This window comes from Zalophus californianus, chromosome 1 (assembly GCF_009762305.2).
Source record: "Zalophus californianus isolate mZalCal1 chromosome 1, mZalCal1.pri.v2, whole genome shotgun sequence".
Classification (NCBI taxonomy): Eukaryota; Metazoa; Chordata; class Mammalia; order Carnivora; family Otariidae; genus Zalophus; species Zalophus californianus.
Window position 1 is genome coordinate 94,336,699 of NC_045595.1, and position 26,396 is coordinate 94,363,094.

At 40.2% G+C, this 26,396-nt stretch overlaps 1 protein-coding gene across 2 annotated transcripts in view; it reads left to right on the forward strand.

The window, feature by feature from the left end:
• ARMC8 (armadillo repeat containing 8) overlaps window positions 1-26,396 on the forward strand; it is a 120,293-nt gene that overhangs the window by 72,539 nt on the left and 21,358 nt on the right. For both annotated transcript variants that reach the window (XM_027586619.2, XM_027586618.2), the window contains exons 13-20: window positions 4,336-4,418; window positions 4,734-4,815; window positions 8,329-8,415; window positions 11,248-11,340; window positions 14,584-14,733; window positions 15,779-15,874; window positions 20,625-20,720; window positions 25,225-25,297. In XM_027586619.2, coding sequence (XP_027442420.1) covers window positions 4,336-4,418; window positions 4,734-4,815; window positions 8,329-8,415; window positions 11,248-11,340; window positions 14,584-14,733; window positions 15,779-15,874; window positions 20,625-20,720; window positions 25,225-25,297 — 760 coding nt within the window. The remainder of the gene's footprint in view (window positions 1-4,335; window positions 4,419-4,733; window positions 4,816-8,328; window positions 8,416-11,247; window positions 11,341-14,583; window positions 14,734-15,778; window positions 15,875-20,624; window positions 20,721-25,224; window positions 25,298-26,396) is intronic.

Here is a 26,396-nt window from a genome sequence, read left to right on the forward strand (position 1 = left end):
CCTGCAAGAGCTACAGTGTCAGAGAAAAAAGCTTAGCAAAAGCATGTAGTCACAAGGACTAAAGATACCAGCAGAGAGAGCATAACACCTGGTCCATTGACCTAAAACTTGGTCAGTTTATGATGCAGCATTTTTATGTGATTTAATTCTGTAGTTAAATTTACAACCCAGGCCCCTAGAAGAGCAGAGAGAGAAATGGCGCCTCCACTCTGAAGATTCAGTCCACCACTTATACTCCTGGCCAGGCACAGTGTCTGTGTAACACAGGACCCACCTGCCCTTCCTCCCTTCCTCCCTCCCTCCCTCCCTCCCTCCCTCCCTCCCTCCCTTCCTTCCTTCCTTCCTTTTTTTTTTAAAGCAAATTCAACAAGCTGTGCCACAGGGCATATTTGCTGAACTATCGCTGAGGAACCCCCAACCAGAACCATGTGGCAGAACAACGTCAAGTTTCACTTGACATTGCTCTTATATTCTGGAAAGACCTAAGATCCTTTACAGGGGCTAAGACTTGGCTCTCTATCATTATCAAGGCTTTGTAGCACAGTACACGGGTTGTTGAAAGGCAACATGGAGAACATGCTTTATTGTGCTTGGCTTTCCAACCCCGGTCTAAAAAGTTATCTGGTGCTCTATTAGACCATCAGTGGGTCGGAGAGCTATGGCAACAGCCACTGCTAACTCCTTCCCAGCTGACCTAAAAATTTTTCTCTGAATGTGATTCCAAACCTTTCTCTGCCTCGTAATAACATTTTTATCTTTATTTTGGTCAGTGTATTCACTATATTGCTCCTTTTATCCCTGCACAGATGGTGTCAGTACCCTCAAGAATACAAAACCACAGTTAGATCATGTTGCTCATTCACATACCTTTTTGGGTTGGAATCCTAGGTTCACATTCTCACTTTGCATTATTTTCACCCTCTTGTTCCCAGACTGGTATCTTGATGGAGAAGGTGGACCAGTCATTCAAGTAATGGGTTTTCCAGAATGTTAGCAGGGTTACTAAAGTCCCTCCACAACAAGTTTGGATACAAATCCAGGCCTCCTACTTGCAGACATTTTAATAGACTGTAACCTAAGAAGGGTTACCTTGTGCCTGAAAGAGAAAATACCTCCAAAGAGGCCAACTGTTTTATATCCCAAATCAGGGGAAAGGTTTACCAGCCAATTTATAGCTATTCTCCAGCTCCAAAATACCAGCCACCACACTCCCAGGAAACTTAGAGCATGAAGCTCTGCTCTATATAATTGGCTGCTAACATAGTTCTCCACTGTCTGCTGGCCTAAGCCTCAATATTCTCTGGTATGGTCATTAATCCATTTCCCAGCCATTCTGAGAATGGATGTTTTTCCCACTTACCCTTTGTAGACACTTAATTCACTCTGTCTGCCTTAAGCCCCATGGCCCCTGTCATTCCTAAAGTGCTTTTGCTAACATCGATTTGAGTGCCATAGCACTCATTCAGTAGTTCATTGCACTTGCTTAACCTGTACTGTAAGTTTGGTGGGAACAAGGACTTTCTGCCTCACCATTTTATCTTCAAGTTTTAAAACTGTGCCTAGCATTCAGTGGGCACTCAGATATTTACTGAATAAGTAAATGTGGGCATGTAAATAGGGGCTGTGCCCTATCTGCCCTTAGCCTAGCCTGCTACCTGATTTTTGACCCCTTGTTTAACTAGACCTGTACTATCTCATCTCATCTACTCTACCTTCCCATGTCGCTTCTGGATGACATGATAGTTTTGCCCAAACATGATTTTTATTTACATGCTGGTTGCAAATGATTGGAGGTAGAATAATCATTGCTCTATTCCCTCATTTTACTGAAAGCCCACAGAGGTCAAATGAGTTGGTCAGGATTATAGAGCAAATCTGTATGCCTAATGATTGCCGCACTTGTCCCTTGGCAGATTTACATCTTTGGTTGGATGTGGCCAATAAATGTTATCCAGAAGTTTCTTTAAATTCTTGCTCATGTCCAGGTCTCTTAAGCATCTGGAGCCAGCCTAATAGCGTTTCCCAGCTCTTGGAGAGTGTCCTTGTGTTCCCACCCCACCACCACCACTTTATTCTTGGAATAAAGAATTTTAGATTGGGGAATATCAAGCTGATTTTGAAGTCCCAGCATTGTCGTATATGTAGCGTGAGAGATGAGCAGAGCCTTGGGACATGTGTCCATTTAAGGAGGGGAAGGGGTGAGAGGACTATAGCTTAAAGAGGTTAAAGTTTGGCACTCTGTCTTTTAAGTTGAGGTGGACGTGGGCAGTGGGGCAGGCCAAGAAGGATCCAGCAGGATAGGCAGAATGAAGATGCAAGAAAGAGGTAATGGAAAGTAGTTTCTGTATCAAGGCGGAAGGGCTTTGAGCTTGATGTACCCAACTTCAACAAAGAGTGAAGAAGAGAAATATGGAGACATATTAGTGAGAAGAAGAAAGTTGAGACAACTTGTGTCCGAGGAAGAAAGCAAGGCTCCTGCAAAAATGAGGTAGGCACAGAGGGACTTAGGGCATGAGGAGGTGGGAGGAATTTGAGGTAGGAAGTAACCTAGGAGATGCAGGAATCTCCTGCAGATGAGTGCAGGGCTGGTGGAGCAGCAGTGATGGTCCCGCCAAGGTGGGATAGCATAAGCTGAGAGCAGGCTGCCAGGTTTGGTGACTTCCATTGTAGTATCAGTGGTTTGAGATCTGAAGCAGGAATGTCTGGTGGGAGGACAGTGAATTGGGGAGTCTCTCTATAAGTGAGCAAAGCATACAGATCAGGGAGCAAGGTCTGTGAGGGTCAAGAGCAGGTAAACAGACAGGAGCAGAGGGGCTAGATAGACAGTACAGGGTGATGTGCATAAAGGTAAGGGTAAGATTAAGTTTGGTCTGGGGAGAGGAGTAGATCAATATGTAAGTTTTCTTCTGTCACTTTGAAACCTGCAAATCACTATATAAAAATTAACCATTCCTCCCCTATAGCTAAAGTGTGGCTCCATGTTCTTAATAGTTGATATTTTTCTCCCCATCACTATTAATTTCAACACTGTGTTTTAGCTTCCCAATTGGCTTGAACATGTGGAGATTTCCCACCCTCTCCTGTTCTGAAGTCAGCCTTCTAACTCTTTCATTTTAGTCTAGGTCAGTGAACCTCAGCCTTGGCTGCACACTGGACTCTACCTGAGGAGCTTTAAAAAAAAAAAAAAAATATATATATATATATATATATATATGGGTGCCTGAGCCCCACAGAATCTGACTTAATTGGCCTGGGATTTTTTTTTTTTTTTTTTTTAAGCTCCCCAGGTGATCTTCCCACGTGTTCTCCCAGCTAGGTGTTTCCATTAACGTCACTCATGTTGGGGACTACCTTGTGAGCACAGGAGTACTTCTCTAACCAGGGCCGTATTACAAGCATGGCTAAGCATCAGGACTCTGGAGTCACATGCCTGGGCTCCTCTCTGCTTTGTGATCCCAGGCAAGCTTTGTTATCATCTAGAACCTTCAGTTTCCTAATAAGCTGATGAGAATAATTATAATAATGCCTGTAAAAGGGTTAAATCAGATCATGTAATATGCTTATTACCACAATGCCCAGCACATAGATGTACTTAACAAATGTTAGTTGTTTTTGTTAACATTTTGGTTGTGATTGTATTAGCTTTTTTTCTAATAGGTGGTTTTTCCATAGGACCACACAAGTTAAGTTTAATTTCTTCCACACAGTATTTATTTTGTATCTATACATTGTTTAATGAAGGAAACTTGTAGGCTATCTTGTTTTTAAATTAAAAAAAAAAGATGTTGTGACTGTAGTGATTACATGTAACAAGACTTAGTGTTACAGTAAAAAGATGGCAAGGGTTACTTTTCTAAATATTTAGCTTAGTTTCTGTTTGCTTGGTAAGAAAGTAGCCACAGGGTGGCTCTGTCAGAAACCCACAGATTTCATTTCATAAGGGGCTGAGTGTGAACCATGATTTTTCTAGAATCTCTCTGGCAGGAACCTGCCCAATGATAATTCATTACATCTTTTCCTTTTTCTCAATACTATTTATATAACACCTCTGCAATATTTATGCCATGTAGCTATTGTTTTAAGTATTTGTATAAAAATAAACAAAGAGACATAATTTGCCCCTTCATGCCTGTCATTCAGTCTGGCAAGTCCTTAGAGGGTAGTCTTTCCTTTCTGATGAACTGTCTGCCCCCATCACAAAATGATTGTTCCAGAGGTTAAAACTTTTGCTAAAAACATTAAATTTCTAATGGATATTAACATACTTGCATTTACAAGCAGTGAAATTTGTCCTCTTCGTGTTGTTATTTATGCAGCATTAACCTTTTTCTCCAGATCATTGAGACTGAAAATATGATGGACCGAATTGTGACTGGCTTGTCTGAGTCTAGTGTCAAGGTGCGGTTAGCTGCCGTCAGGTATGAGCTTTAAATGGTCTGAATAAAAACCCTTTGCCGTGTGTTTAACCTGTTTCCTTTCCGGACCTTCAGCAAGTAAGCGCAGAATCCAAATGTTACTCAAAAGTATTCTCAGGTGAACTCATACAGTGTGTAACATCAGTTAACAGAAAAGCTAGCTGAAAAGCCCATGAAGTCCTGAAGTAGTTGAATTAACAATGTCTATAGATATACTTGAAGTGCATATTAGTAATTAGTGAAATGCCAAGCAAGCAGTGTGTTTGAAAAGTGAAAGTTTTGGCTTCTTTTGAAGCTAATTTTGATTATTCTTTGTAGATGTTTGCACAGTTTATCTAGATCTGTGCAGCAGCTTCGAACCAGTTTCCAGGATCATGCTGTGTGGAAACCTTTAATGAAGGTAAGAAGAAAGCAGCAAGTAGCACCCATTCCCACAGAGCCTTTATAGTGAGCCGAGGTAGCTGACAGCACTCCCTGGTGTAGGAGTATGGCTGGTTTTTGTGTGAAGGATTTTGAACATTTATCTCCTCAGATCTGATGTTTTAAGCATCTTTAGATCTGCAGAACGTGTTTCTAAGGTCAGCATCTCAACTGTAACAGGGAAGCAGATGCCTAGTTTTCTTTTATTAAATAAAACTTTACTCATCTGATCTCCCTGTATGGTTGGTATTACACTTTAGATTTCATCCAGAGTCTTTATAATTTTTAGTTACAAAAAGGAAAGGAATCAGTCATTTAGAGGTATAACCTTTTCTTAATCTTTTGGCAATCCCTGGATATTTTTTACCACAATGTTATCTCCTATTTCTCTACACCAAAATAACTTCTTTGGTCTTACGTCTTTCCTTCAGGACAAAAAAAAAAAAAAAAGTTTAGGTCAAATAAATCCGAATCAAGACTTAGATGAGGTGTTAGGTTGCTGCTAATGTTATCCCCCGCTAATGTTACAGAACCGTGGGTCCACTTGGTCTCTGGTCCATCTTCTTTTTTTTTTTTTTAAATGATCATACACCTTGCATTTAATCGACAGAATTTTTTATTTAAGGTTTTGGTTTTGGTTTTTGGTTTTCATTACCTACTGTGGAAACCTCTTAGGCACAGTGAGGCTACCAAAATTTTTTACTACAGAACTCTTGCCCTTGTCTCAAAGCTTCAGGTTACAGAGGGGCATCATTGTGGTAGAACATAGGGGAGGCTTCAGGCAGGAAAAATATGAAGTGGGCTTTGAAGGAAAAAGGAAGGCAGCAAGATTTTCCAGAGAGAGGAATAGCATGAGCAGAAATATTAAGTATGATCTGTGAAGGAAGCATAAGGATGTCTTCATGACTGTAGTAGAAGGGGTGTGGTGTATGATCACCAGGTGGAAAGAGCTGGACCAGTGCTCTCTTTAGGAAAGCTGTTTTGCCATGGGTACTCTTTCTTGTTTTACATTACACCTTTTGCATAGCAATGTAATCTTGATTTATGGATTCTGTCCATTCAAGATTTTTTTAAATGCTCTCCTATTTCCCAAAATAACTTCCAAATATTTCCTCTGGAGCCATTTTCTCTAATTGCTCAGTTCAGTACCCCTCTATCATATGAATCAGAAATGGGGCAACATATTGTTTCTAGCTAGTTCTACCCAGACAAAGGTTTGGTGAGCAATCTAGAAGGATTTTGTACACTTGGGTACATGTGAGTATAGTTACTATCAAACCACTACTTTGTTGCACAAAGTATAATACTAAAAGCTTGAGCTTGGAAGTCAATCAGTGATTTATTTCAGATACTTTTAGGTTTCTCTTAGTTCAAGGCTGTTTGCATGCCTATTGATTTTTTTCCCCTTTGGCTTTTCCATGTTTTCAACTGTTGGTTAGCAAGCTACAGAAGAGTAGGCGTTAAATTTTAATTAAAAATTTTATTTGTGATTATATTTTGTCCTTATTTTGGTGAAATTCTGTTTGGTCAGTGTTAGATGTCAGCTTCTGAATTTCAGTGTTATATCTTATACCACATTGAGTAAATGCTTTTAAAATTTTCATAGGATCTATTCTGTTTTAGTTTATCATTGTTATCTCATTTGAAAATAAAACTTGATAAAAGCACATTAATCTCTATATAACAAAAAGTAGTATTTTTGAAGTGAATTGTATTGAGCAAAGCAACGTTTTAAAGCCTTGGTAGGCACTCACTTATTTCAAGCAATGATTCTAAGTAGTAGAATTTTGGAAAATGATTATTTTTCTTAATTCACAAACATTCATTGAGCACCCCTTTTGTGCAGTGCCATTCAGTTGATAGGGGCCAGGATAAATTAGACCATAGATAGATTCGTCCTTCAAGAAGCTTAAATTTGATAATAGAAAAGGATATTGGCATGACTGCACAAAGAATTTGAATAGTAGATAGTAATAAGGGTCCCAGGAAAGGTCACAAACAAAGGCTGTGGTTATTCAGAGGAGGATAGAATGACTTCTGACTGGAAGGGCTTCAAGGAGGCTTCTGGAATGGGGGTGGCCTTAAAAAATGAGTAGAGTATGTACCTGAGGGCTAAAGGAAGGGCATGGCAAGGGAAGGGAAAGGCTATATGATCTCAGAGGAGGTTGTGGCAAACACAGATCAGGATGCATAGTATATGAGATTTGATCTTCAACCAGCTGATAGTTCACAGGAGAGTTAAAATGCAGTATCTTAAGACAGCTATTTCTATTTTGTAATTTTGCTTATTCTTAACTTGGGAACTTCAGACTTGATTTAGCTCAAGAAAGCAGATAATATATTTAACTCTGAAGTTTTTTGTGATGATCCATTTCCAGTTTGCATAACAAGAGCTTCTAAGATTCCTTTTGGCAATCATGAGGTCTGATCCTGATCTAATCCCAAATGCAGAGGATTTAGTTGAAGTGGAAATTGCATATAAGTGGTGGTGTTTATGAAGCCTTCACCCTTAGGATCTAGAAAAATAGGTTCTGATAATAGCTAATAGTACTAACATTTGTCATTGTGCTCTCTTGTCTTCTGAGTTGAGTGAGAGTCCATGGCAGTTAGTTTGCTATATATCTACTATGTGCCTGATGATAACAGCAATTACAATAATAAATTACCTTTGTAAAAACTTTATAGCCATTACTGTGTGCCAGTTACTGTTCTAAAATCTTTTCATATGTTAATTCTCACGACAATACCATTATCCCCATTTTATAGCCAAGGAATTCATATACTTATTTAGTGTTTTGAGTTGAAATTTGCATTCAGGCAGTCTGTGTCCTTTACTCCCATGTTATGTTGCTTCCCTTAACATTCACCATATCACATTTAATCTTAAAAACTCCTGTCAAGGAAGTGTTGTTTTCTTCAATTCAAAGACTAAGAGAGATTAAGAAATATGCTCAAGTTCACCCAGCTAGTAAGTGAAGAGGAGGGTTGGAACCAGGGCTGTGATTCCAGTCCTCAAAACCAGTCCCCACATTGCCCTAGCTGTATAGTAGCTTGATTCATCCCTGCTTTGGTCAAACAAGTCCTGCTAGAGACGCACACATCAGAACATTTCAGGCTCTGGGGCAATCTGTGGTTTTATAAGTGGCCTGATATGATAGAGTAAATTGAACTAACTTGTCCTAAAGCAACTCCATGGTGTTCAAACTTTTCATATAGAGCACCCCCTCCCTGACTTATGTGTTTATTTCTTTCTGTGGCAGCACCTCCCATCCTGGCAGTGGGGCTGTAGCTTCTCCAGCAAGATAGGTGTGAGGGCCTTAGTCATAATTAGAGCACCAGGTAAAGTTTGACACGATCACAAGTGGATCCTTCCTACCTATCCAATATGAAAAGTCAAGTTGAAAGATAAATTGTTTTTGGGTTCTCATTTGTTCTTAGATCTCACCTCCATTGTTCGAAACCATTAATAGCATCCCTTTTTTAAATTCCATAGGTTTTACAAAATGCACCAGATGAAATCCTAGTAGTAGCATCTTCCATGCTATGTAATCTTCTTCTTGAATTTTCTCCAAGCAAAGAGGTTAGTATTGATTTTCTCTTCCTAGACTTTGCCCAGTCTACCTAGAACTTAGTCAAATAATTTTCACATTAGTTGACTCTGAAATTTCCAGATTGGGGTGTAAAAACTAGTTAAGGGCAGGGGGGCGCCTGGGTGACTCAAGGTCATGATCTCACGGTCGTGGGATCCAGCCTGGTGTCGGTTCCGCAGGGAGCCTGCTTGAGATTCTCTCCCTCTCCCTCTGCCTGTCCCCCGTTCATTCTCTGTCTCAAATAAATAAATCTTAAAAAAAAAAAAACAAAAACAGAACTACTTCTGAATTGTTTGGTGGTGTGTGTGCAAATAAAATAATTTTAAAATGTGGTTTAATTTCCTGTTCTCCCTTTTCTGCCTGGCATGTGCAACTTATTTAAAGGATATTATAGTTTATAGTTAATCTAAACTGCCTACAACTAGAAATCTAATTACAAAAGTAATAGATTATTTTCAAACTGTATATACTAAAGAATAAATTAAGGGTCAATTTTGTAAACCAGGATTGTAAGTCATTTCAGGGAGATTACTGCTAGAAAATAATCTTTTTACCTTTTTGGTGGGGGAGGGAAGGGGCAGACGGAAAGGGAGAGAGAGAATCGTAAGCAGGCTCCACACTGATCACGGAGCCCAACGTAGGGCTCAATCCACAACCCTGAGATCATGACCTGAGCCGAAATCAAGAATCAGATGCTTAACTGACTGTGCCACCCAGGTGCCCCAGGAAAATAATCTTTTTAATGTTTAATGTTAATGGTAGTTGTTTGGGGAGGGATTACATGTGGGAATATTTTTTCCCTTTTATACATTTTATAAATTTATTTGAGCATGTATTTTTGTACTAGGGAAAACTACAATAAACTTTAATAAAGGAGGGAGGGAACCTTACAGAGTTCGTTTCATCATGTTAAAATATCTCTGGTCTGCCCAATTGTGAGCTGAGGTTTAGACACTATCCTTTATTTAGTAGTTCCATTTTGATTGAATTTCCTTTTAGCATTGTAACACCTGTAGGCTTCTCACTGGTAATTAGGAAAGCATTTAGTAACAAGGTCGAGGTTCAGAGACAGTTATTCAACAAGCAGAAATCTTGGAACAAAAGGGGAGAGACTGGTAGTTACTCTGAAGGAAGAGAAAGTCGAGACAGGATGCCCGAGTTCCCATCTGTTTTCCTCTGCTCTGGTGGTTGGGGTTTTGGCATGATGATGATCTGGTTGCAGTCAGTACTATACCATTAATTACCCTGAACAGCACTCATATTGCCTCAGATCCACTTTCAGCATATATAGATGGGGTCTGGTTAGAAGTAAGGTAGATGAGCTCAGACGTAGGGTCAATAATACGATTGATTTTTGTGTGTGTGTTAAAAATAAACTGGATCCTGAACTGGAAGGGAAGGAAATGCTATAAAAGCACTTATTTCGCCAGTTGACAAAATTGGGATATAGGCTATAGATTTGATAAAAGTATTGTTTTAAAGTTCTCTGAATTTGATAACTGTTCTGTGATTCTAAGAGAAGTTCCTTGTTCTTAGGAAATATACATTGAAGTATTAAGGGCAAAGGGGCATATGATGTATATGTTCTACTTTCAAATGGTTCAGAAAAAGATGAAGAATGTAGATATGGGCATACAGAAGGAGATAATGATAAATACGGCAAAATGTTAAAAATTGTTGGATCTGGGAAAAGAATATGTGTTAGAAGCACCTTACGTTATTCTTGCTACTTCCTAAGTTTGAACTTACTTCAGAATAAAAACCAAAACAGGAGGTGGGGAGATGGGCAAAAATGGATGAAAGGGAGAGGGAGATACAGGCTTCCAGTTATGGAATGATGAGTAGGTTTGGGGAGTAATAGGGATTGTAATAGCACTGTATGGTGATACATGGTAGCTACACTTGTGGTGAGCATAGCATAATGTATAAACCTGTCAAATCATTATGTTGTACATCTGAAACTAATGTAACATTGTGTGTCAACTATGCTCAAAATTTTTAAAAAGAAACAAAATCAATTTGTACAAGTAGAGGAATGTATATCCTTCAAAATGTCATCTTGAAAGTCACTGCCCTTTTTCTCCCTATGTAAGTCTGAACTGCTTAAGACAGTTCTAGAGTCCACTTGAAAGGGGGCCTTTTAAACGTTCATTGGTGACAGTAGATCAGTCCTCAAAGGTGTGAATTTTTTAGAAATTATCTAACCCTGTTTTCAGCCAAGGATCATAAATAAAATGAGTAGTCAAGCTAAAGCATGCTATTTTAGGTGGACAATGTGATAGGACTATAGAAGTATACAACTGTTTTGCTTGTACAATTGATAGTCCTGAAAGTTCTGAAAAATGGGTTCTGCAGCATGTTCCGAATAACATTGACAGTTGGAAAGAAGATAGTTTGGTTTGTAAGTTCCATGTAAACCAGCTATGTTGTCATAGTCCCAGCTTGTAAAGGACACAAGGGATACACCCATGCACCATGCAGGAAGTGAGTGTCTCAAAGGACAGTTAGGAGAGTGTGGAATTAGATAGTGGAATCATAAGGGCATGTGCAGAATGTACAGAAATTAGGACAGCTCCTGAGTCAGAGCTACAAAGAAAAGAGAAATTACTAGGACTATTTTGGTTTTTGAATTTGTGAAAGACCTAATTGTTCTTGCCCTTTTTGTGGTAATTTTTATGTCCACCTCACTCCCTGCTATACGAAAATTGCCTGGAGTTGGGTGAGAGTAGGAAGGAAATCATAAGCAGAGCGCCAGGGTATATATGCACATTTAGTCACAAACCTGACTTTAAAACTGTGCTTTTTTTCCTTTCCAATCACAGCCAATTTTAGAATCTGGAGCTGTAGAACTACTTTGTGGATTAACGCAAAGTGAAAATCCCGCTTTGCGAGTGAATGGAATTTGGGCTTTAATGGTATGTTTACTCTTTTATATAAGTCATCATTTGTAAAGAGAATGGAGCTGTTATCAAAGTTAAAACTAAAGAATGAAATGTCTGAAAATGTCTGAAATTTGTTTTTATTTATTTATTTATTTTAAAGATTTTATTTGTCAGAGAGAGAGAGAGGGAGAACAAGCAGGAAGGGACCACAAGGCAGAAGGAGAAGCAGGCTCCCCACTGAGTAAGGAGCCCGACGCGGGGCTCGATCCCAGGACCTCGGGATCACAATCCAAGCCGAGGGCAGGCACTTAACCAACTGAGCCACCCAGGCGCCCTGAAATTTGCTTTTTAATAAATGTTGCTATTTTGGCTCAGTTTTCTAATGACCTCAGACCTAGAAGACTTAGTATTCAGCTTTTGGATTTGAATATAAGCAAGTTATGTGGCCACTGTGTGCCACAGTTCTCTTGTTTATTATTAAAGAAAAGCAGACAGGTGTTAAAATTGGACATCTAATTTGGGAAAAATAAATTTTCCTCGTCATGAATATATTGATAACCTGCTTAGAGATATCTGCTTGATAGAGCCTTTTCAGGTCTCCTGTGCTCTTTATAACAATTCTGAAATAAGCTAGGGAGTATTCATATTTTACAGATGAGTAAACTATGCACAAAGTGATTAAATAACTTGCCCAGGGCAACAGAACTGATGCATAATTAATAATTTCTTAACAATTTCAAGTAAATAATTTATAATAAATCATAAAACTATATAACTATGAAGTCAAAACTATGTAATTTAAAATTTATTAAAATATATTGAAGTTAAAATTTACATGGATTTCTTCAAATGTAATTATAGTAGTTATAATTTAATTAGTATGTACCAGCCACTAAGCAATGTGTTTATCTCTCATTGTTATCTCTAATTCTTATTTTACGTTATATTGGTTTATATCCAACTCGCAATTGGGTACCTGGGGCTTGGAGGGTAAATGAATCATCCAAGGTGTCACAGCTAATAAGTGATGACAGTGGGTTCTGAACCTGTTTCAAACCCATATTCTTTTACCCTGTTCCGTGTATACCTGTTGTCTTTTCACACAAATTTGGGATAGAAATAATCATTTTCTAAAAAAGCACCAAATCGAGTAGTTTCAGTTATTTTTCTCCTAAACTTTGCATCAGCTTTTAGCACTTCTCTTTGTTGAAACTCTTTCCCAGGACTTAATTTTTTTTTTTTAAACCTCATTTTCTACCTAGCCCCCTTTTCAACCTCCTTCTCAGGGAATATTTCCCCATTTTCAATTCCCAGTTTCCAATTCCCCTTACACTTCAGTTTCAGGGACTTCATCTACTCTCATGGTTTCAGCTCCCCTTACTAGAAGTTACCTTGAGATATACATACCTAGACATAATTAATTGTTCCCTATACCCCACCCAGGTCTATTACTTAAATGGCCTATGAGACTTCATTTGAGGCCTCCCTGGGCGCCTGGGTGGCTCAGTCGTTAAGCGTCTGCCTTCGGCTCAGGTCATGATCCCAGGGGCCAGGGATCGAGCCCCACATCGGGCTCCAGCCCCGCATCGGGCTCCCTGCTCTGCGGGAGGCCTGCTTCTCCCTCTCCCACTCCCCCTGCTTGTGTTCCCTCTCTCGCTGTGTCTCTCTCTGTCAAATAAATAAATAAAATCTTAAAAAAAAAAAAGACCTCCCTGATGTGTACAATTTTCTTGTTGAAAATTGAACTTACCGTCCCACCCTCAAATCCATATTAACTATCTTATTCTCATTAGTCACCATATAACCAGCTGCTTTCTTCTCTGTCCACCAAGTATAAAACCGTGGAACCGTGGAATCATTTTTGGCTTGGGTCTCTTGACACCAGCCTAGTCAATACTCTTTTCTCTCTGCCATGCTGCCTCACATCATTAGGTAACTTGATCTTTTGCATGGTTTAGCTCCTCGATTTTAAAAGTAAGCCTGGGGGCACCTGGGTGGCTCAGTCTTTTCAGCGTCCAACTCTTGATTTCTGCTCAGGTCATGATCTCAGGGTCGTGAGATTGAGCCCCACCTCGGGCTCCGTGCTCAGCAAGGAATCAGCTTGAGATTCTCTCTCCCTCTCCTTCTGCCCCTCCCCCCACTCACACTTGTGTTTTCTCTCTCTCAAATAAATAAATAAATACAATCTTTAAAGAAAAAAAAGTTCCTGTAGGGCAATGACCACATATTGTAGTAAGTCTCAAGTTTACAAAAAATTTTTATACCGAGAGTTGATTTATGAGTTATTTGGCATTTGCTGTGTTTTTATTTTCTTCAGATGTGTTATTATAGCTTCAGGTTAAGCTTGGGTAATCCATAATGTGTCCAGAAAGGAGAAAAAGGAGCAAAATAGATACCAGCCATCTGGGGTTGCTAGTAGGTTGGATGCACCTCTTACCCTTTGGGGATCTTCCTGTATAATATAGACCTGCCATATCAACAACACCCAGCATAGTATTGTGAATACAGTAGGTGTTTCTGTGCCAGTAAAGTTAACAAAACCCACTACTTATTTCCACCCATAATAAGGGAGTGCTTTTTAGTCATTCTCAAAATGGGTGGCATGGTGTAGTTATTAGTAGTAATTTTGTTATTAAAGTACACAGAAGGCGGGGTGTCGGACTGGCTTAATGGGTTAAGCATCTGACTCTTGATCTCAGCTCAAGTCTTAATCTCAGGGTCATGAGTTCAAGCCCCACACTGGGCTCCACACTGGGTGTGGGGCCTACTTTAAAAAAGAAAATGGTGCACAGAAGGCAACTTGATAACCAGAAACACTTCTGAAAAGTAACCAAGCTCATAGTTATAGATAACAGATCAGTGGTTACCAGAGGTGTAGGGGATGGGGGGGTAGGAGAAATGAGTGAACTGTTTTTTCGTTCGGGTTTTGTTTTTTGGGTTGTTTTTTTGTTTTTTTTGTTTTTTTTTTTTTTTCAGTTTAAATAAATCAAATTTTTTAAAAGAAACAGTAGATTTTGTATTTATTGGATAAATCTTAAGAGGCTCAAATGCCCGTATCAGGAAGTGGTCATATTCCTTATACAGGAGTATATATAGGAGATAGTTATCTTTCTCTTGACAGACAGAATTATAGGTGATTAACAGGAATCAGAAAAATAATATGACTTAAATTATCTGCAACTTCTGTTTATACTTTGAAAATTGTCAGTTACTATCAAAATATAATTTAATAAAGCAAATTAAACATGATTTTTGAAACTTCTTTAATCCTTTCAGAATATGGCATTTCAGGCTGAACAAAAAATAAAAGCAGATATTTTACGAAGCTTGAGTACTGAACAGCTATTCCGGTTATTATCAGATTCAGATTTGAATGTGCTGATGAAAACATTGGGACTTCTTAGAAATCTCCTCTCTACTCGGCCTGTAAGTAAAATCATCCAGGTTTCCACATTAGCTGACCCTGCATATGCAGTGTAAAACATTGCCCTCCCTCACTTCTCCCATCAACATCTGCCCAGAAGTGTGATTCAAATGCTGTCCCTTCCCAGAGAAGTGAGAAGTCAGTATCTAGACCTGTCACCTTCATAGGTGATCTGGGAGCAGCTTTACCATATAGCCACCTGACCCTCCACTCCTGCACTGCCTGTTCTGTCTCCCTCTCCCTACTCCATGCTGGATATGAGCCTGCCTTGATTTGTTACTTTGTTCTTTCTTGGTTTGCTGGCCAGAATGGGTTTTCTCATACGCTTAAATCACTTACTCTGGGGCCTCTGCTTCTTTCCCTTTAGAGAATCCTTCTCAGTGTTATTCCATAGACCAATCCCCACACTGCCAACATTTACTGGATTGACCTCTGAAGATGTCAGTGTGGAGAACAGTGGATATATGTCAAAGCAGGAGAGGCTGAGCCTTTTTCTGGGGTCCCTCTCGTTGTTCCCTGAGCAACAGTGTCAGTGGCCTTCAGGTAGATGAAGAAACATGGGTGGTTCCTTTTTGCTCCACTTGTTTTCTGAACCTTCTTTGTACATTTGTACCCCACAGTATTAGTAAATCTGTGCCATATTTTCCATGTCTCTGGCTTCTCTTCCCCATCCATTTTTAAGTTCCTTTTTCTTTAATATCTTTGGACTTGAGGATCCCCAGTGATTGCAGTTCTGTATTCTATCAGGCCAAGTCATTTTTAAACTTCAAGTCATAAATATACACACATACACACACACACACACACACACACACACACACACACTCACTCACTCACTCATACATACACAGACACATACAAAGAAGGCAAAATGCAGTTTTATGCTATAATAAACACTATTCTTTGGCCTCTAGTTCTGTATGCTATGGTGTTCTCTTTCAAGCAGTTGTGTATTATATTGTTTAACTTAGAAGCTTTCTGTTCCTTTCTATGATCTTTTTCTTTGTTCCCCAGATGATAACTGTGGATTTCCCATTGTTTTTGCAGCATATAGATAAAATAATGAGTACTCATGGAAAGCAAATTATGCAAGCCGTCACCCTTATTCTGGAAGGGGAGCATAACATTGAGGTCAAAGAGCAGGTATGTGTTCCTTTTTTTTTTAAATTTATTTATTTATTTATTTTTTCCTGAGAAGTATCTTCTGAGTGTGAATACCAAAAAGGATCTTCATTAGGAGTCTCCTGAAATACTCAGATCTGCGAAAGACAGAGTGCTGAGATGGAAGGTGCTATAGAGACAAGAAAGATTTGAGGAGAAAGATCCTCCACCACCCCCGAAACTATTCAAGAATTCTTCCTCCTGGAATAGAAGAAAATATTACCAGAGTCTATAGTTTCACCCTCTGTGTCATGCACTGTACACACAGTCCCTGTCTCCATAGGGATACCACCTTTGATCATCCTAGACTGAGTCCACTCTCTCAGATTCATCGTTTCCAGCTTTCTGTATCCACTGTGCTCTGAACTCAAATTCCTGCAACACCCTGATAAAATAATTCCTTATGCTGGAGTCGTTTTTCATTTTTTTACTCTAATGTATCCCTATTCTTTATTTCTATCCCATACTTCTACTTTCTGTTGTCTTGCAGTAGGGCCGATTTAGGATAGGCATAAAAATACAGAGGCTGTGCACTCATCAGGGGACAGTTGTAGAATTACTTTTCTGTATTTTCTGGGATTTATTATAGGATTTTTACATAGTGTATGTTTTGTCATAAAAAAGGTCACCTACAAACTTAAATTTCTAATACAAGATCTGAGGCAATGGTAATGTTCAACTTTCTGACATAGATATTAGCTACATGATGTGTTCACTTTTTTTTTTTTTTTTTTTAAGATTTTATTTATTTATTTGAGAGAGAGAGCATGAGAGAGAGCATGAGAGGGAAGAGGGTCAGAGGGAGAAGCAGACTCCCCGTTGAGCAGGGAGCCCGATGCGGGACTCGATCCCGGGACTCCAGGATCATGACCTGAGCCGAAGGCAGTTGCTTAACCAACTGAGCCACCCAGGCGCCCTGATGTGTTCACTTTCAAAATTCATTGTGCTGTATACTTGTATGTATGCAGGAAACTTGCCCAAGGTCATCAGTGGGGAGTTGAACCTAGGGTCTAACTGCAGGCCCATGCTCTGCATTCTCTGTGTTCCTGAATTAGAGTAATTCTGCAGGTTCAGAAGAACAGTCCAGGAAGTAAGAATGGTAGGATATAGGAGCTATAGTTGAATTTATGAGCAAAAAAGGCAGTAGATTTGACAAAGTGGTTTTAAGATGGACATTTTAGGTGATTTCTCTTAAAATTCAATAATAAACAACCATGTTTTCTGGTGAAAAAATTCAACACAGAGAAACTATAATCTCAGGCATCACTAAAACTAGGTTGAACATGATCCATTACTGACACACAACAATGAAGAAGATGCATTGCTCAAAATAAACTATTCACCTGCGGGCGCCTGGTCTCAATGTCAGGGTGGTGAGTTCAAGCCCCGTGTCAGGCTCCATGCCCAGCTATTTTACTTAAACTATTTTACCTGAAGAGCATAGGAATGAATTTTGTCTATAAAGACAGCTCACCCAGATAGAATTCCGCTAACTTGAAAAGTGAAGCAAGGCAAAAAGGTGAGGCAAGATTTGGATGAGGGCAAAAAAAAAAAAAAAAAAAAAGCCAATGACAGTAATGTGTTCTGACAGGACTCAAATTACACACTTTCATACAGATTTTGGTGATGGTCCAGAAGTAGGTGATGATGGGGAGGCTGACACTGTCTGGTTGTTAGCTGGAAGTTTAATTCTTCTCAGACACTTCTGATAATTCAGCATTTTTTTTTTCTTGAGGTATGTTGACATACAGTAAGCTACATATATTTAAAATATATACTGTGATATGTTGACATATGTATATACCATGAAATGATCCCCACATTCAAGATAGTGAACATATCTGTCACTATCCTTATATTGGGAAAAAGACAAATATGTCCATTGTTACCAGTCTTATTCAGCAGTGTATTGGAGTTGCTACCAAGTGCAATAAGACAAGAAAAAGAAATAAAAGGCATATAAATTGGAAAAGAAGAAATAAAACTATTCCCAGACAACATGAATGCCTATGTAGAAAATACCATGGACTCATCAGAAAAAGCTAGAACTAATCAATGAATTAGCCAAGGCCACAAGATAGAAAAACCAATTGTATTTTTAATATGCTAGCATGAACAAGTAGAATTTGAAATTTTAAAAACAGTACCATTTATAGTAGCTCAGAAAAAATGTGCAGGATCTCTGTGCTGAAACAAAACACTGATAATGAATCAAAGACCTAAATAAATGGAGAGATATACCATATTAAAATGTCATTATGTGTTATCCTTTACATATGTTTCTGGATTTGATTTACTGAAATTTGGTAAGGAATGTTTCATATCTATATTCATGAGAGATCCTGATGTATAGTTTTCTTGTGATGTCCTTGTTTGGTTTTGATATTGATATTTGATTATTGAGATAATGCTTGCCTCAGGGAATGAGGTGAAGGTATTCCCTCCTCAGTCCTCTGTAAGAATTTGTGAAGCACTGGTATTCTTTCTTTCTTAAATTTTGGTAGAATGTACCAGTGAAGCCATCTGGAACCTGGTGTCTCTTTTGTGGAAGGGTGTATAGCTAAATTCTGTTTCTTTTATGGGAATAGGAGTAGTCAGGTTATCGATTTCTTCTTGTGTCAGCTTTGGTATTTTGTGTCCTTCAAGAATTTGTCCATTTCATCTTTTTCACATTTATTAACATAAAATTGTTCATAATATTCTCATTATCTTTTTAAAGTCTGTAGCATTCTTTGCAACATCCCCTCTTTTGTTCTTTATATTGATAATTCCTTTTTCCCCTCATCAGTCTGGCTAGAGGTTTGTAAGTTTTTTTTTTTTATCTTTTCAGAGAAGCAGCTTTTGGTTTCATTGATATTTTTCCCCCTGTTACTTTTCTATTTCTCTATTTCAGGGCAAGATAGATATTTTAAGTTTTGTAGGCCATTCAGGCTCTGTGGCAACTACTCAACTGTGCTGTGCTAGCCTGAAAGCAGGTATAGACAGTATGTAAGCAAGTAGACATGGCCATCTTTCAATAACATTCTATTTACCACACAGGGAGTGGATTGGATTTGGTCCACAGGCCATAATTTGCCTGTCCCTACTCCCTACTCTATCATTAATTTCCAGTTGTTCACATGAGTGTGTGTGTGTGGGGGGGGTGTGTTTGTAGCTTTTCTCTCTGCTCCCTAGCTTATATGTTAAATTGGCTTGGCCCAAGAACTAATTGATCTCTAACATTTTTACAGTAAGGATTGTGGGGCTTTAAAACAGAACTGTGTAGCTCACGCTGCCATGCTGTTCAAGCCTGAGGATGCATGGGTATATTCTAACACTCCAAGAAGGGGAATCACTTGCCTATCTTGCTGAACAAGTCTGTTCTCAGAAATATTTCATGAAATCCCCCTCATATTCTGTATTAGTGAGTAAGAGAGGGGTAGCTCTTCCCTAGATGAGGCTAAAGATGTTTGTTACTCCCTCCTCTTCCCAGAGGCAGCCTCTTTTTTTTTTTCCCTTTTTTTTTTTTTTTGGTTCAAACCTCAGGACTCACTTCTTAATCAGTATATTAATCTAGGAAGAATAAGACTACACACTCTTTATGTTTGAAGCCTCAGGCCACAGGAAGAAAACAATCTCATCAATTAGCTATAATCTGCAAGCTTAATTTGCTTAAGTCTACCAAAAGAAAGGTTAAGTTTGGAGAAAAATTACTTGAATTTAGACCCCATTCCCACTTCTCATCACTTTCTTTGAGTGGTTCCTTACTGTTCTCCAGGACTCAGTGTCACTTCCTCCAAGAAGCCTTCCCTGACCTTTGCAATATCAAGCAAGTGCACTTCATGCCTTCTCGGTCCTGTTTTTCCTCTGTCACACCACAGTGAAATATAATTGTGTGACCGCTTCAAGATTAGGTAGTGTGTCTTATTCCTCCTGTCTGACCCTGATGCCCTGCAGAGTGCATGCACATTGTGGGTGCTCAGTAAATGTTTGTTGAATTGCAAAGACTGGAACGGGCTCAGTTTCCTTTCCACAGTCCTTTCACCTTTACTCTAAACATTGCCCTCCTCCTGGTCTGGCTGTGAGATTCCCAACAGCTGACAAGAATGTCCTTCCAGTACCAATGTGGTGATTATCTTCAAGTTACACTGTCCTGCCAAGTGTTACAGTCTCCCTCCAGTCTCATTAGGCCACGCTCAACTAAGCTTCACACATTTTCCTTACCTTTCTATTCCTCTAATCAGGTTTTAAAAAGTCAAGAAGTCCTAAGTGCACATGGCTAGTGGACCATGGTCCAGGCCTTCACCCAGAAGGTCATGAGCTTGGGAGCAAGAAGCATTGGGAGGGGGAGGGAGGGAAGTTGCAGCACCTATGATGCTTCCACCAAAGAGACTACGCTTTTGAAGAAACATTGTTGGGTTAGTAACAAGAGCTTCTCTTAGAAATGAAATAATAACAATTCACATTTTCCCTTTGATTGATGTGTGTAAGACATGGCTGCCTTTACCCAGTGATGGCTTATGCCCCAAAAGAAACTACTGAAATGTTTGGGTTCTCTTTTGCCTACGGTAGACTTTCGTTAAGTGTGGTTTCTTTTGTTGGCAGTAATGTCAGGAGATAAGAAATCAGAGCATTCAGAGTAGAATTTGTGAGAATCCATGTACTTCAGGTGGAAATTACCCAAGTTCTTGAGAGAGCTTGCATCTGGGGACTTCAGAGCTTTCCTGATCACCGGCCCTTTGTTCTTTTCCAGACACTGTGCATCTTAGCCAACATAGCAGATGGGACAACAGCAAAAGAACTTATTATGACCAATGATGACATCCTGCAGAAAATCAAGTATTACATGGTAGGCCTTTGTCCCTTTCACTGCTCTGTAGTAGCTGCATTAGGAGGCTCAAAACAAATTGTGCAGAGATTTAAAAAAAGAATAGACTACTCTGTCACAGATTCAGGGAACTCTCTTTTATCCTGAAGAAAAAGAAACAGACACGAAGGCCTTGAAGCTTGTGCCATTTGGGCAGTACTACTGCCCATTTATCACCCCACTCCCCACCTTCGTTGTCTTCTGATTGCCTCCTTCTTAATCAGCGAAGACTTCAGCTCTTGGTTTTCTTTCAGGGCGTCCAAATCCCTGTCTTCCCTCTCGAGGCTTCTCTCTGATGTGCATGACCTCTTAAGCCTCTGGCACCTCTGGCACTTGTTCTTTGACCTCTTTGCTTGCAAACACAGTCTGCTACCTACTTGCAAACACCTCAGCCACCTACTGCCACGGCCATCCCATGAATCTTGTCATCACCAGAAACTGCCCATTGCCAAATCTGGCAATATTTTCATTCTATCAGTTTTTGCCTGCCTGTCAGAGTCAGCAACTGCAGAGAAAGGCACAGAACCAGGCTGATTGGTATCGTGTTAATTTCCTGTTTACAAAATCCCTGTGGGTACTCAGCACTGCCTACTACCCCTTTGTGGTTTTCCAGCAAGCTGACACCTCCCTTCTCCATGAGGAGGTGTCAGCTCCTCGTTTTAAGCCTTTTCTCTCCCTCATCTCTCTTAGTGGTGACTCACCTTTTGTTTTGTTAAGAGAATAGAAGCCACAGTCCTTTAGTGGCTCCCTTTTGCACCTTGAATAACATCCATATCCCCCTTGTGATGGCCTGTGAAGTCCTGTATGACCTGACTCATCCGTGTCCCAAATCCTGTCCTTCCCCTTTCCTTTGTTGATTACATTGACCTCCTGTTCCTTGAAAAGCCCATGCATGTTCTTTCCTGCCTCAGGACCTTTGCACATGCTGGCTCAGCTGCCTGGAACACTTTTCTCCCCCACTCCTTCATGGCATGTCTTCTCACCTCTCAGATCTGAGCTCAACTGATACTTCCTTGTGGGCTCTTATCTATGTGGGTTATTCTTTGTTACTGCATTCTGTTCCCTTCAGAGCAGTAGCTCAATTATAGTGATACACATGTGTTTGTGTGCCTGAGTGTAAGTTCCATGAGGGCAAAGCTCCATGTGTTTTGTGCACATTTTTATATCTGTCACCTGGGACGATGCCTGGCATTTAGTATGTGCTCAGTAAATATTTGTTGAATGAAAACCATACTGCTTCAACCAGGAACTCCCTCATCTTTCCAATCCCAGATCTACATAGCATCTCTAATCTTTTCAAAGTTACTCTTGATTTCCCATATCCACTGAGATATACCTATTTTTTTAAAGATTTTATTTATTTATTTATACCTATTTTTGTGCTGCTTTTCATAGCCAGACTTCTTAAAAGCATCTTCTGCACATGCTATCTCCTTCTTCACCTTTAAATTCATTCTAACCCATTTCATCCGGCCTCCACTGTCATCACTCAACTGAAACATCTCTGCTTAAGGTCTCCAGCAACCTCCAGGATGCCAAATCCAAAGGACCATTTTCTCTCCTAATCTCACCTCACTTACAGCAGCCTTCAACTCAGCTGACCATTTCCTCCTCCTAGAAACATTCCTTTCTCTTGGCTTTCAATGCAGTATCCCTTCCTGCTTAGCTAGTCCCTCTTCTTTTCTCTCCTACATGGTCTCCTGAGGTCTGTGATCTTTGTTGCATGATGGCATTTTCCAGGGAACTTTCAGAGATGGTTGCCTTGTCCTTTTCCTTTCAAGATTCTGATTTAATAGGTCTGGGTTATAGCCTGGGCATCAGGGTTTTTAAAAGTTCCCCAGGCAGCATGCCTGGGTGGCTTAGTCATTTAAGCATCTGCCTTCAACTCAGGTCATGATCCCAGGGTCCTGTGATTGAGCCCCTCATTGTGCTCCCTGCTCAGCAGGGAGTCTGCTTCTCCCTCTCCCTTTTCTCCTCCTCCCACTCATTCTCTCACACACTCTCTCTCTCCCCCTCAAATAAATAAATCTTTAAAAAATTAAAATCTTGGGGCACCTGGGTGGCTCAGTTGGTTAAGCGTCTGCCTTCGGCTCAGGTCATGATCCCAGGGTCCTGGGATCGGGCCCTACGTCGGGTTCCCTGCTCAACGGGGAGCCTGCTTCTCCCTCTCCTCCCCACTCGTGCTCTCCGTCACTGTCTCTGTCTCTCTCAAATAAATAAATAAATACATACATACATAAATATCTTTAAAAAATTAAAATCTTTAAAAAAAAAAAAAAGTTCCCCAAGCAGTTCTTATGTACAGCTAGAGATGAGAACCACTGATTTAGGAGAATCGCATTTACTCCCATGCCTTTTACTATCATCTATATGCATTTTTGGTTTCTGGGTTCTGGTCTAGTAGTCAGTTTTGATAAATAGAATAGACATTACAGTATTTACACTTTGTGTAGTATCATCAATAGAAAACACAACCACAGTAATGGTTACTGGCCTTCAGAAGCCATGACAACAAGCTTTCATGATGGTACTTGCAGCTCTACAGATGCTGGTTCTTTTCTTAGTGGGGGTGGAGGGTAGAGGAGCGAGGTAAGAGGGTCACGTGGAAGATAGACTCCCAGATTTGTCTTCGGAACTCTGGACTCCTACATCCTCCTGCCTACATTACATCTCCATGCACCTGTCTGATGCTTCCTGAAGTTGATGTTTAATATCTCCCCTAAACCTAAATTTCTTCTCTCCTGTTCTTTCCTGTCTCAGTACAGTGGCTCTGCCGTCTATCCTGTTGCTCAAACCTGGGAGTCAATCTTGGTTTCTCCAGCTCTTTCACCTCAATCTGATTTATCAGCAGGTCTTGTCAGCCCTTCCTCCAAACCTGATCTGGATTCTCTTTGCTTCTTTCTATCACCACTTGTCCTCACCCTGGACTAAGCCATGGCATTTCATGCCCGGTTGACCACAATAGCCTCCTAGGCACTTCTGCACTGTCATCCAATTCTTTCGGCCCAGGTGACCTTCTAGAAATGTAAATCAGATCTTCACTTTCCACTGCTTAAATCCTTCAGGAGCTTCCTGTCAACTCAGAGCAAAATCCTTTCTCTAGGACCCAGAAGGGCCCACAATTTAGCCACACCTCCTTCCCTGAACTAATGTTGCTCCACTTTACCTCCTCAATATGCATGAGCTCTACAGCTCCTTCGTACTTCAGACCTTTTCAGGAACTTTTCCTTCCTCTCAGTGCCCCTAGGCCCTTGCTCTTTGCACAGCTGGCACCTTCCTACCCTTTAAGTCTCTGCTTAAGTGTTGCCTCCTTCAAAGAGATCTTTTCTGTGCTCTCTACCTAAATTATGTTCCCACCTCTCCAATCTCCACTTTTCTCCGCAGCAGTTTGTTTCCCCCAAAAAATATGTATTGAATGAACTTATACATTGTAAACACTTATTTTTGTACTGTGTATAAGTTCATTTATTCAACAAATCCCCCCTATTCATGACCTGAGGCTGAGAGCAAATGATAAATTTTGTTCCGTCTTGTCTTTGTGGAGCCCGAACTGGGAATCTCTTTAAAAGTCTTGGCAGGTAAAAGGAAAAGAGAATCACCAGCCATAGAATTCTAGTGAAGAAAGCCACGTCATCCACTTCTTGTCTCTGTATAGTTGAAATATAGTCCTACTTGGCAAAATAAGTCCATCTCATCCTCCAAGAAACTGTTGAGCATATTATGCCACTGATAATTCCTTAGAAATGCATGTTATTTAAAAGTACAGGGGACTTTTTTTTTAATTGACCAATAGGAAAATCATCTCTCGAGATTGTTTTATTATTGGATCCTCTATTGTGTTGGAGAAAGCACTCCGTATGGCTAAATGATGCAACTTAAGCAAAAGTGGTTGTACTTTTAGTACATAAAGAAAAATAAGAATTGTGTTTCAGAAGAATAGGAGGCTCTTTAACAATAGTAGAAACATTAGATGAATCAAGTAAAGACTCAGGTGTTGGGGGACAACCCCCCCAAAATAAGAGTGATTTGAATCAGATAATCAATAGCTGAATACCAAAGCCACATTCATCCTATTTATTGGCCACTGGTGACCTGAATGTTTCCTGATGTAGATCAAGCATAGCCTAAGTCTAAAGCATAAACCTGTCCTATGCCAGTTTGTGTGCATGGATAGAGTGATAAATTGCAAACTACAGTTATAGCCCTAGAGGTGTTTTGTTTGGCCTGTCAGAGGGTTTCTAAAATTTGAATGTGAATATCTTTTGGCAAGTCTTCACTCCCCAGTTTACGAGATTTCCCACCACTCTCTCTTGTCTTTAGCACAACCCATTTACCCATTAGTGCTAACTTTGTGACCCCTCAAGACATTTGAGTTTGAGGGCCCTGCTTCACACTTTTAGCCTACTGGAATTGCCTATGGTATGTTACCAAAAAAATTCCTCAAATCAGATTGCCTCCATATTTTTTCTTTTTCTGCATCAAATAGGGTCATTCACATGTGAAACTGCAGCTGGCCGCTATGTTTTGTATATCAAACCTCATATGGAATGAAGAGGAAGGTAAGAGATTGGTGAGATCTGTTTTGAGGACAATTATGGGTGGGAAGGTAGCAGATGCCCCTGAGATCCTAGGTGCAGGCATCACTCAGTGGGTCCTGAGCATTCATCCAAGTTAACCTTGGTATGAGAATCCATGGGACGAGCCAGAGTCGGCTGGACAGTTAACACTGAGCCCCACCTTAAAGTCAACACTGTAGGAGATTACAGAGGATGGGGGTAAAGGAGACCCTAGAGAAATAAGTGGCAGTCCATGCTGTTGAGAGAGCTGAGGAGGAGGTTATGGGGATGTACTTGAAGAAGATGAGAGGTGGGAGTGGATGGGCAGATTGGTCTTTCATTGTGTGCAGAGGGGCACATGTAAGGGTTACAGGCATATAAGCTTAATGAGGAAGAGGGTGCCTAATTGAGAAATGAGAAATACACTGCGACTAGTGAAGCAGCCAGTCTATAAGGTGGCCTCTGTGGATCAGAGGTCCTCTACCTTGACTGCATATTAGACTCACCTGAGAATTTTTGCATCAGACCAATTTAATCAGAATTTCTGGGGGGCAGGTTGCAGGCATAAGTTTTGTTTTTGTTTTTGTTTTTAATTCCCCAGGTGATTCCAATGTAGCAAACAAATATGGAAGAGCAGTGGTTCTCAGTGCTGGGCTCACTGCATAAGAATCACCTGGGGAACTTTAAAATGCAGATTTCTGATTTTTACACCTAGAGATTCTGGTTCACTGGGTCTAGAGGAGATCAGTGCATGAGTGAGTCACTGCAGGTTCTTCATGGGAAGGAAAGACTCCAAGAGGATTACCCAGCAGCTGTGTCTAGAACAAAGTGGAAGGAGGAAAAATTGGATTCAACATATAGGCCTAGAGACCAAGTACCATCCAGGTGCCAGGGAAACAGCCACCCTCAAGGAGGTCCTAGTCTAGTTGGAATATAGGACAGAGCAGTATGAAGTTGGAACTGCCACATGCTAAACAAGAGGCAGCAGGGAGTGCTGGGAGGTCAGAGGAGGGTGGAAGAGAACAGAAGGAAAAATAAGACCTGTCTGGAGTAGGAAGAGCCTGACTTGATATGTCCAGACAGAGGATATGAAGATGGGGCC